General features: G+C 48.0%; 1 protein-coding gene across 5 annotated transcripts in view; it reads left to right on the forward strand.

Moving 5' to 3' along the window:
* The first annotated feature begins 2,907 nt into the window (after nucleotides 1–2,907).
* The window catches only part of MASP1 (MBL associated serine protease 1), a 109,190-nt gene continuing 99,687 nt past the window's right edge, over nucleotides 2,908–12,410 (forward strand). For 2 of the 5 annotated variants that reach the window (XM_083612820.1, XM_083612821.1), the window contains exons 1-2: nucleotides 2,926–3,394; nucleotides 12,174–12,399. In XM_083612820.1, coding sequence (XP_083468946.1) covers nucleotides 3,390–3,394; nucleotides 12,174–12,399 — 231 coding nt within the window. In that variant the 5' untranslated portion in view covers nucleotides 2,926–3,389. Of the gene's footprint in view, nucleotides 3,395–12,173; nucleotides 12,400–12,410 lie in introns of all 5 variants that reach the window. The other 3 variants (XM_083612822.1, XR_014547893.1, XR_014547894.1) reach the window with 3 other exon arrangements.

The following is a 12,410-nucleotide window of genomic DNA, read 5'->3' on the forward strand; positions in this document are numbered from 1 at the left end:
AAGGGTAAAGGACCCCTGGACGGTTCAGTCCAGTCAAAGGCACCTATGGGATGTGGTGCTCATCTCGACTCAGGCCGAGGGAGCCGGCATTTGTCCACAGAGAACTTTCCCAGTCATGTACGTTTCCAAGCACAATTCAAATTGTTGGTGTTGACCTTTAAAGCCCTAAATGGCCTCAGCACAGTATACCTGAAGGAGCGTCTCCCAGTGGCAGAGCTTCATGCTCCTGCACAGGGGGGCAGAGAGCAGGTGGGGGCGGCGCTTGCACGCGTCCCGGGGGCATGGCGTGCATCCTAGGGGCATGGCGCGCAACTTGCAGGGGCATGGCGCCCAGGGCAGGCTCCCCCTCCCACTCCTCTTCCTCCGCCAGGGGCGTCTCCACCCCCATCGTTTTGCCTGGACACTGAGGTCCAGCGCCGAGGGCTTTCTGGTGGTTCCCTCCCTGCGAGAAGCAAAGTTACAGGGAACCAGGCAGAGGGCCTTCTCGGTAGTGGCACCTGCCCTGTGGAGCACCCTCCCAGCAGATGTCAAGGAAATAAACAACTATCTGACTTTTAGAAGATACCTGAAGGCAGCCCTGTTTAGGGAAGCTTTTAATGTTTCATGTTTTATTGTATTTTTAATATTTTGTTGGAAGCCGCCCAGAGTGGCTGGTGAAACCCAGTCAGATGGGCAGGGTATAAATAATAAATTGTTGATGTTGTTGTTATGTGGCCAGCATGACTAAACTGCTTCTGGTGCAACAGAACACCATGACGGAAACCAGAGCATACGGAAATGCCATTTACCTTCCCGCCACAGTGGTACCTATCTATTTACTTGCACTGGCGTGCTTTTGAACTGCTAGGTTGGCAGGAGCTGGGACAGAGCAATGGGAGATCACTCCGTCGCGGGGATTCGAACCGCCGACCTTCTGATCAGCAAGCCCAAGAGGCTCCGTGGTTTAGACCGCAGCACCACCTGCTCCAAGCTAGTGGCATTCAGGGACACGCCGTCTCCAACTGCGGAGGTGGAACATTGTTCATTTGAGGCATTTCACAGAAGTTCTTTTCAGTCTGAGAACGGGGTATTTAACTAGGTGCTTTTCAGCTGAAGCAAACCCATTCCAGGAAAGATCTGGTGTCCAAGGGAAGCGCAGCAAACATGTTGTTTGGAGGGAGCTGTGCCAACAGCCCCTCTCTTTCTTCCAGGCTGACTCAGGAGGACAATGCGGAGTGCATAAACAGCTATTAATTTTCTTCTTCTTCTTCTAAAGACTCTAAAGAATGGCTTTGCCAGGAGAGACACCACCCAGAACTGTCTCCAATCGCCTGGCCCCCTGCAACTCACACAGGCTGCATTCCTGCCCATTTTTTGAACCACACAGGGGCACTTTATATTTTTTTTATTTCAGTTCTCTTTATTGCCAGCCATGTTTGGCAGGGAGGGGTGACTCCCTATGGATTTCCATTATCTCAAAATGTTTTCACAATTTTAAAAAATCAGCAATGAAAACCATTATGCAATTTCAGATGTAAAAATGATTATAATGTGTGTGTGTGTGTGTGTGTGTGTGTGTGTGTGTGTGTGTTTAAAAAAATAAAACTCAGAAATTCTAAATCCAGATTAAAGTGGGAGGGGAAGATTATGGGCTGGTATTCTGATGCCAACAACGTTGTGTGGTTGGTTGGTGCAAAAAAATAATAATATTGCACCCTTCTGGGGGCACCTGCAAAGCAATCCACAATTCAACGCCTTCCTCTTTCTCCCTCTATCAGCAGCCTGCAGGTGGCATCAGCATTCAGAAGTGAGTCCTTGTGATATTCTGACAGGGGTACAGTTTACAGCAGCACTGGATTTAGGGCAGTGCAGGTGATTCCCCGACACAGGGTGCTGAGCGAAGGTGGGGCAAAATGGAGAAGATCCATAGCTGAGAGGATCCATTAGGGGCACCAAATTTAGGCCATATTATGAAAGATTGTCAAAATCCGCACCCAGATCCAGCCTTCAGAAAACATAAGAAGAGTGTGCTGGATCTGACCACTGGCCCAGCTAGTCCAGCATCCTGTTCTGGCAGCAGACAACCAGGTGCCTCTATTGGAAAACCTGCAAGCAAGAGCAATTCTCCCCTCCTGTGGTTTCCAGAAACTGGTTTCCAGAAGAATTGCTGCTTCCAGCTGTAGAGACAGAGCAGAACCACCCTGGCCACTGGCCATCGATAGCCCTCTCCTCCATGAAGCTTTTAAAATAATTTAAATTCAATAAAAACTTTTGAATTATGTTGTAATTAAAAATGTGGTGGGGCCCTGGAGGGGGGCAGATTTGGCCCCTGGACTGCTAGTTTGCCATCCTTCAAATTCTCTTCTGAATTGTGGAGTTGGGAGGGACCACAGGGATCATCTAGTCCAACCCCCTGAAGAATCCCTGACCAATGGCCATCAAACCTCTGCCTAAAAATCTCCAGTGAATGAGACTCCACCACCTTCCAAGGCAGTCAGAAAGTTCTTCCTAATGTTTAGTCGGAATCTCCTTTCTCGTAATTTGCATCCAAACTATTTAATGAGAACACTTACATATAAGAAAAATGCAATCCATAATAACCAAGAAAACAGATTTCTTGAGGTGGGCCTTTCTTTTACATTTCTGGAATGACAATGTGAATGATGTCAGGGCAGTATTTTTTTTAAAAAATGCTATATTATCCCTTCCTCCAATTTTCCGGCACAATCTATTTCATTTGCTTTCTTTTTCTTCTCGAGAAACGGGGACGTTTAAGAGAGAATAGCTTTTTGGGGTGTGGGGAATTGTAATACAGTAATAAAACTTTAATAAAATGATTAAAAAACGAACAGAAATCCTGAGCAGGTTTCTACTCGGCTCTGTCTCTTTTTGCGAGAGCTTCTCCTGCCCTGTTGAGAAGCAACTGTTGTGTGTATGTTTTTCCCCCTCTCCAGAGCCATCTGGGGAGAAAAGAAGGAAAGCAGCGGGGAACGGATTTCTGGCTGCGCTGCTTTGAGAAAGACGGATGCCGAAGTTGCGCTTCTGCGCGGCGGCGGCGGCGGCGGCGGGCGATTGAGACATCCTCATTAGAGGCTGGGCGAAGGGAGATAGATCTGGCCCTGGCAGGTCTGTGTGTGTCTGGAGAGCGAGGGGGAGAGAGAGAGAGAGACTTTTGCAGAGAGGGGAAGGCGTGACCAGCATGGAGAATGCCAAAGGACCTCGGAGAGAGAGAGGCATTCTCTCCCTCGCTCTGTCTTTCACACACAAATCTCTGAGCGAAGATAAGCCCGGCAGCTGAAGGTTTGGGGACTGCGCGCAAAAAAACACACGACACCGCACGGTGCCAACAAACCAAACCGCCTCTCCAAAGGGATCAAAAGTAATCAGGACCAGCGGAGCTCGCAGGAAAAATGAGGTGAGTTGCTGTCGGGGGGGACGGGGACATCCAAAGCTGTTTTTCTTCCTGAGTCAGATCAGTGCCTCCGCCTAGCTCCGTAGCGTCGGCACGGACTGGCAGCGGCTGTCCAGGATTTCAGGCAGAGAGCTGGAGATGTCATTGGAGACTGAACCCCGGGACCTCCTGCGCGCTCCTCCGCCCCTGAGCTACGGCCAAACCCGAGGGGAAAGGGGTGTCATGGAGGGCTGGCAAGAGCAGAGGGGCACCAGAGAAAAAAAAATCGGGGGGTGGCACAGAAGGGGCGAAGTATATTTCTAGGCGGGCGAGCTGTGTCCCGCATGTTTAGGACCCTGAGAGAAAGAGAACAGTATCTATTAATAGCAGGAGTCCAGCAATTTGGGGAGAGGCAAATAGGGGCGAGCTCCTTGTTTGGGGGTGCTTGCCCCCCACATCCGGCACCGACCATGGTTATCCACCACCACCATTTCTTCTATTGCACTCTTGCAAGCAGGGGCAGAGAGAAGATTCCTGTTTCTGGGAAAGGAAAAGGTTTAATTCTGGCACTCGTTGGCTCCCAATATTTCTTGAGGCGCTTTATCTGGAGACGGACGGGTGCCAGCTTTCACAAGTGACACCGGGCAGGGGTTAGACTAGATTGACACTCTGGGTCCCATTCTAGGATTCTGCGCTCTTCCACTTGAAAGCCACACATGGGGGGGTGTTGTTGGCGCGGATGCGTGCTTGTGGGGTTTTAAACTGAACTGTGCCTCGTGCTTTCTGAACCATGTGGGGCTCATCGTCACATTTTTCAAAGCATTCCTGGTTTAAGATGTGGAACTTGAACTGGGACAAAACAGTCCCTTGCTTGCCGGAGCAGCCTTCTGTCTGGAAGGTCCTCTTAGGTTTGGATCTCTCGCTGTCCCAGACAAACGCCAGGGAGAAAACAAGTCAGAAAAAAGTTGATACCTGCCCTGATCTGATTTGAGGTTCCCTTGAGTTTCCTGGCACTAGAATGCACCCACTCCGCCTGAAAGCGCAGCTGGATTTAAACTGGAGCGAAACTTTTGAAACAGAAAGGGCCAGCCTTGGCAGGAATGAAACCCCCCCTTTTTTTAAAAGAAGAAGAGGAGGGGGAGGAAGGGAGGGAGGGGGTGGAGAAGGAAGGCTCCCTGTTCCTAACCTCCTGTTTAAGGCACGCTCAAGCTGCGCCCCACATTTTAACACAAAACCCTCTGCTTCTCTTGGGGTTAACAAAACAGAGAGCGCACGCTCAAGCCTAAGGGTTCAGCTAAGTTCCACTCAGAGTAAACATATTAAAATTAATGGATCTAACGCAGACTGTGTACACACTGTAAATTTAAAGGACAATTTCTCCCCTCCAAAAATCGTGGGCACTGTAGTTTGTGAAGGGCTTGCTGCTTGGAAGTGTACCTTTGACAGTGGCCCAGACTGCTTTGATGGAATGAATGTGCTCTGAAAGTATAATGTGTGTACAGCATTGTCATCATCCAAAAAAATCAATAAAAATACACGGCTAACTGAGGTTCTGCCTCCCCCCCACAAACAAAAGGCCTGCCCCCCTAACAAAAATCCCATGCTTGTCATGTTCATTCTGCGGGTCTACTTTGAGTAAACTTACCTGACTGCCACCCAATATCAAGAGAGCAGCAAAGTTTTGAATTACACAGACGACTTCTTCAAGGGAAGGTTGCAAAATTTAAGAATTAAGGTTTCACATACAGTGGTACCTCGGCTTAAGTACTTAATTCATTCCGGAGGTCCATTATTAACCTGAAACTGTTCTTAACCTGAAGCACCACTTTAGCTAAAGGGGCCTCCTGTTGCTGCCGTGCCGCCGAAGCACGATTTCTGTTCTCATCCTGAAGCAAAGTTCTTAACCCGAGGTACTATTTCTGGGTTAGCGGAATCTGTAACCTGAAGCGTATGTAACCTGAAGCGTATGTAACCCGAGGTACCACTGTAATTCTTCTTTGGGACAGATTCTTTTCACAACTGGAGCTGTTGAGGCAGCAAACGACCTAGCCATGCCTGGTCAGGGATGGACTCTCCTTCCTTTGAGGTTTTTAAAATTGAGGTTGGCTGGCCATCTGTCAGGTACCCTTTAGCTGAAATTCCCGCATTCAACTCCACGTAAGGGACGCAGGTGGCGCTGTGGTCTAAACCACTGAGCCTCTTGGGCTTGCCGATCAGAAGGTCGGCGGTTCCAATCCCTGCGACGGTGTGAGTTCCCATTGCTCTGTCCCAGCTCCTGCCAACCTAGCAGTTCAAAAGCATGCCAGTGCAAGTAGATAGATAGGTACCACTGTGGCGGGAAGGTAAATGGCATTTCTGTATGCTCTGGTTTCCATCATGGTGTTCTGTTGCACCAGAAGCAGTTTAGTCATGCTGGCCACATAACAACAACAACAACAATTTATTATTTACGGAGTGAGCTCCCATTGCTCTGTCCCAGCTCCTGCCAACCTAGCAGTATGAAAGCATTCCAGTGCAAGTAGATACAGTGGTACCTAGGGTTACAAACGCTTCAGGATTACAGACTCTGCTAACCCAGAAATATTACCTCGGGTTAAGAACTTTGCTTCAGGATGAGAACAGAAATCGTGCTCCGGCGTCGCAGCAGCAGCAGCAGAAGGCCCCATTAGCTAAAGTGGTGCTTCAGGTTAAGAACAGTTTCAGGTTAAGAACAGACCTCTAGAACAAATTAAGTACTTAACCCGAGGTATCACTGTAAATAGGTACTCCTGCAATGGGAAGGTAAACAGCGTTTCCATGCGCTCTGGTTTCCGTCACAGTGTTCTGTTGTATCTAGAAGGGGCTTAGTCATGCTGGCCACATGACCCGGAAAAACTGTCTGTGGACAAACACCGGCTCCCTTGGCCTGAAAGCGAGATGAGCGCCACAACCCCAGAGTCGCCTTTGACTGGACTTAACTGTCCAGGGTCCTTTACCTTTTTTACCTCAAATCCACAATTCTATGGTCCTATTATTCCCGTCCAGAGGTCCTTATCAAACTGGCCTCATCATCTGAGATGAGGTAAGAGCTGGGGGGGGGGTTAGAGAGAGAGGGAGCCCCTGCCAATTTACACATTTGTGGGGATGAGAGGGAGCGATGGTGGCAACATTTGCGCCTTCATTGCAGTTCTGTTGGCAATCAGGATCCAATAGCAGAAAGGTCATTGGAGAGTTTGTGTATAAATGTAGCAGCACTAAGTTGTTTTCTGGTTGCTGTTCTGTTAATGCAGTTATTATTTTACAGATTATAAATGCTCTATTGTTTTGCCAATTATATAATATGACTTTTGCTTTCATTGTGATATCCTGCTTATTTTTCTGTTGTTGCTTTGTAATAATAATAATAATTATTATTATTATTATTTTTATTTATTTATTTATTTATTTATTTATACCCCACCCATCTGGCTGAGTTTCCCCAGCCCCTCTGGGCGGCTCCCAGTCGAGTGTTAAAAACAATACAGGATTAAATATTAAAAACTCCCCTAGACAGGGCTGCCTTCAGATGTCTTTTAAAAATAAGATAGTTGCTTATTTCCTTGACATCTGAAGGGAGGGCGTTCCACAGGGTGGGCGCCACCACTGAGAAGGCCCTCTGTCTGGTTCCCTGGTTCCCTCACTTCTCACAATGAGGGAACCACCAGAAGGCCCTCGGAGCTGGACCTCAGTGTCTTGGATGGACGTTGGAGGTGGAGACGCTCCTTCAGGTATACAGGACTTGTTAACAGTGCCTTATAGATTGTAATTGTTTCACTGGTGATTATGTTAATTATTCCATACAGTTCATGCTAAATTTGTGGTGCTCTATTACGTTCCATCGTGTTATTGTTACTTATTGTTCGTAAGCCGCATCGGGATTCATTGGAATTAAAAGTGACGTAGAAATATAATAGATCTAAAAAATCAGCCCCCAGAGATGCTTCTCTACATTATTGCCTTTTCAGTGGCAGGCAAATCATACAAACCCCCACCACAAACTTTTATAAGTATACTAGAAATATTATCCACACAGTCAACAGTTTACTTTAGAATGTGCCAAAAAGTCCTATGTAATATTTATTTCGCTTCATCTATGAATCGTACCCTGTGGAACATCCCGAAGCGATTAAGAATAAAAACGTCATGAAAGCATCCATAAAAGCATCAACAATAAAAACATATAGAAATGGTTTCAAATCTGCTACAGATGCTGGCTGGGATATAAAGAAAAAATTCCACTTAAAAGGCCTATATGGATACGTGTTAAACATATGTATTAGAAATATTATTCATAGGGAGAATAGGGCAAGGGAGCAATCCTATGGAGGTTCCACTGGGCATCCCAGCTCAACCAGTGTTCATTCCCCAACTCCAACTAAATTGAAGATACAGTGATACCTCGGATTAAGTACTTATTTCATTCCGGAGGTCTGTTATTAACCTGAAGCACCACTTTAGCTAATGGGGCCTCCCGCTGCTGTGTGATTTCTGTTCTCATCCTGAAGCAAAGTTCTCAACCCAAGGTAATATTTCTGGGTTAGCGGAGTCTGTAACCTGAAGTGTATGTAACCCGAGGTACCACTGTATGCTGGCATAATTTGCCCATCCCGTCTGAGCTGAGGCCAAGCATAAATCCCCAAAAGGCAGTACAATGGTACCTCGGGTTAAGAACTTAATTTGTTCCGGAGGTCTGTTCTTAACCTGAAACTGTTGTTAACCTAAAGCACCACTTTAGCTAATGGGGCCTCCCATTGCTGCTGTGCGATTTCTGTTCTCATCCTGAAGCAAAGTTCTTAACCCAAGGTACTCTTTCTGGGTTAGCAGAGTCTGTAACCTGAAGCGTCTGTAACCTGAAGCGTCTGTAACCCGAGGTACCACTGTAATTCTGGGAGTGGGGTGGGACTAGGCAGGGGAGACTTAATCTGGACCCTAACTCTATTCAGCTCAGTCATGTGACATGGTAAAAACAGTAAAGGGTAAAGGTAAAGGGACCTCTGACAGTTAAGTCCAGTCATGAACGACTCTGGGGTTGCGGCGCTCATCTCGCTTTACAGGCTGAGGGATCTGGCGTTTGTCCGCAGACAGTTTTTCCGGGTCATGTGGCCAGCAAGACTAAGCTGCTTCTGGCGAAACCAGAGCAGTGCACGGAAACACCGTTTACCTTCCCGCCAGAGCGGTACCTATTAATCTACTTGCACTTTGTGCTTTCGAACGGCTAGATTGGCAGGAGCTGGAACCAAGCAATGGAAGCTCACCCCATTGCAGGGATTCGAACCACCGACCTTCTGATTGGCAAGCCCAAGGCTCAGTGGTTTAGACCACAGCGCCACTGTAAAAACAGTAGTCTCAGTCAAACTCTATTTTAAAGAGTTTGTTATCCCTCTGAAAATAAGGAGAGCCCACTGGATCAGGCCGGTGGTCCATCTAGTCCAGCATCCTGTTTTCACAGGGGCCAGCCGGATGCCTCTTCTGAGAAGCCTACAAGCAGGATCCGAGCACAAGAGCAGCTCTCCCCTCCTGTGCTTTCCAGCAACTGGGATACAGAAGCATTCCTGCCTCCAGCTGTGAGTGAAGAGCACAGTCATCGTTGCTCCTAGCCATCCATAGCCCTCTCCTCCTCCATGAATTTCTCTAATCCCCTTTTAAAGCCATCCGAGTTGGTGGCCATCGCTGCCTCCTGTGGCAGGGAGTTCCGTAGTTTAACCGCACGGCGTGAATACGTTCTTTTGTCTGACTTGACCCTTCCAGCTTTCCGTTTCATTGGCTGGCCATGAGTTGTAGCATTAGGGGAAAGGGAGGAAAACAGATTGAGATTGAATCTTGACAAGACAGAAGTACTGTTTTTGGGGGACAGGGAGCGGGTGGGTGTGGGGGATTCCCTGGTCCTGAATGGGGTAACTGTGCCCCTGAAGGACCAAGTGCGCAGCCTGGGAGTCATTTTGGACTCACAGCTGTTCATGGAGATACAGGTTAACTCTGTGTCCAGCGCGGCTGTTTACCAGCTCCATCTGGTACACAGGCTGAGACCCTACCTGCCCGCAGACTGTCTCGCCAGAGTGGTGCATGCTCTATCTCCCGCTTGGACTACTGCAATGCTCTCTATGTGGGGCTACCTTTGAAGGTGACCCTGAAACTGCAAGTAATCCAGAATGCGGCAACTAGACTGGTGACTGGGAGTGGCTGCCGGGACCACATAACACCGGTTCTAAGAGATTTGCATTGGCTCCCAGTACGTTTCCGAGCACAATTCAAAGTGTTGGTGCTGACCTTGAAAGCCCTTAACAGCCTCGGTCCTGTATACCTGAAGGAGCGTCACCACCCCCATCATTCAGCCTGGACACTGAGATCCAGTGCTGAGGGCCTTCTGGCAGTTCCCTCATTGCGAGAAGTGAGGCTACAGGGAACCAGACAGAGGGCCTTCTCGGTGGTGGCACCCACCCTGTGGAACACCCTCCCTTCAGATGTCAAGGAAATAAGCAGCTATCCTATCTTTAAAAGACATCTGAAGGCAGCCCTGTTCAGAGAAGTTTTTAATATTTAACGCTGTACTGTTTTTAACAGTTGATTGGGAGCTGCCCAGAGTGGCTGGGGAAACTCAGCCAGATGGGCGGGGTATAAATAAAAAAATTATTATTATTATTATAAAACATTTCTCTCTCTCTCCTTTCTCCATGCTGTGCATCTTTTTTATAAATATCTGTCATGGCGCCTCTTGTTCTGACAGGCTTGGGCCAGCTCAGCTGGCCATAGCTGTGCTCCTTCCTGGTTGGGGTTTGGATCTGGTGTAAGTGAACTTACGCCAGCTTGCTTCATGCCAGCTTCTTGCATACAGGGTTGCTGCGATGGTCCAATTTTGCCTTCAGAAGGCTTTTCCATCATGCTGTAGCCTTTGAGATAGGGAGGGAGGGAGCAGAGGGGGGGGCATTAGAGGACGTCCCTGTCCATATATTCTGAGCAGATTTTTCCTTTGGCTTGCAGCTTCTGTGGTCAGATGGGGACTCACAGAAGCCTACTTGCTAGAAACCTCAACTCATCTGGAGGAAAAGAGGCCCTGTGCTCCAACTCAGCCTCGTTAACTGTCCTTGTTTTGAACTGGGTGCCAGATCAGCCAATTAAAATCTCTTCACATGCACACTATATATACCAGTTCGGAGCATCAAACCCCAGAACCCTGCAATGAATTCCTTGGATCATTGGCATGTCATTGCCTCGTGGCTCCCAAACCCTCAGTGATCCAGTTGTTTTCGGCCTCGGTCCAGTATACCTGAAGGAGCGTCTCCACCCCCATCATTCTGCCCGGACGCTGAGGTCCAGCGCCGAGGGCCTTCTGGCGGTTCCCTCCTTGCGAGAAGCAAAGCTACAGGGAACCAGGCAGAGGGCCTTCTCGGTAGTGGCGCCTGCCCTGTGGAACACCCTTCCAGCAGATGTCAAAGCGATAAACAACTACCTGACATTCAGAAGACATCTTAAGGCAGCCCTGTTCAGGGAAGTTTTTAACGTGTGATATTTTACTGTATTTTTGGTTTTTATGGAAGCCGCCCAGAGTGGCTGGGGAGGCCCAGCCAGATGGGCGGGGTATAAATAATAAATTATTATTATTATTATTATTATTATTATTATTATTATTATTATTCCTAGCCCCACAAATCTCTCCTGCAAGTACCCAAGCCCAGGGCTGGCCCAAGACCTTTCGGCACCTGAGGCGAACCACAAAATGGTGCCTCCTCCCCAACAGGGAAGAAGAGGCGAGTAAATAATAATAATAATAATTTATTATTTATACCCCTCCCATCTGGCTGGGCCTCCCCAGCCACTCTGAGCGGCTTCCAACAAAATATTAAAATACAGTAATGTTTGAAACATTAAAAGTTTCGCTAAACAGGGCTGCCTTCAGATGTCTTCTAAAAGTCTGGTAGTTGTTCTTCTCTTTGACATCTGATGGGAGGGCGTTCCACAGGGCGGGTGCCACCACCGAGAAGGCCCTCCGCCTGGTTCCCTGTAACTTGGTTTCTCACAGTGAGGGGAACCGCCAGAAGGTTTTGTAGTCCAACCCCCTGAAATGTAGGAATCACAGCAAAAGCATCCCCGACAAATAGCCCTCCAACCTCGCCTTAAAAACTCAAATGAAGGGGAGTCCACCACCTTCAGAGGGAGTCGGTTCCACTGTCAAACAACCGTTAGCATCAGAGAGTTGTTCCTGATGTTTAATGGTGGCTGGGAGTGGCCGCCGAGACCATATAACACCAGTCTTGAAAGACCTACACTGGCTCCCAGTACGTTTCTGAGCACAATTCAAAGTGTTGGTGCTGACCTTTCAAGCCCAAAACGGCCTCGGTCCAGTATACCTGAAGGAGCGTCTCTACCCCCATCGTTCAGCCCAGACACTGAGGTCCAGCGCCGAGGGCCTTCTGGCAGTTCCCTCACTGCGAGAAGCCAAGTTACAGGGAACCAGGCAGAGGGCCTTCTCGGTGGTGGCACCCGCCCTGTGGAACGCCCTCCAATCAGATGTCAAAGAGAAAAACAACTACCAGACTTTTAGAAGACATCTGAAGGCAGCCCTGTTTAGGGAAGCTTTTAATGTTTAATAGGTTAATGTATTTTAATATTCCGTTGAAAGCTGCCCAGAGTGGCTGGGGAAACCCAGCCAGATGGGTGGGGTATAAATAATATATTATTATTATTATTATTATTATTATTATTATTATTATTATTATTATTATTATCTCCTTTCCTGTCATTTGAATCCATTGGTAGTCATCATGGTCTCTCTGTGTCTCTCCTGCAGGTACTTTCTGGTCTGGTCCCTTTGTGCCTTCCACCTCGTCAAAGCAGACACCATTGAACTGACCGACATGTTTGGGGAGATCCAGTCCCCAAATTATCCTGACTCCTACCCCAGCGATTCGGAAGTGACTTGGAACATATCGGTGCCGGACGGCTTTCGGGTCAAGCTCTATTTCATGCATTTTGATCTCGAATCGTCCTACCTTTGCGAATATGACTTTGTGAAGGTGAGCATCAT

The sequence above is a fragment of the Podarcis filfolensis genome, assembly GCF_964270895.1.
Source record: "Podarcis filfolensis genome assembly, chromosome: 5".
Lineage (NCBI taxonomy): Eukaryota > Metazoa > Chordata > Lepidosauria > Squamata > Lacertidae > Podarcis > Podarcis filfolensis.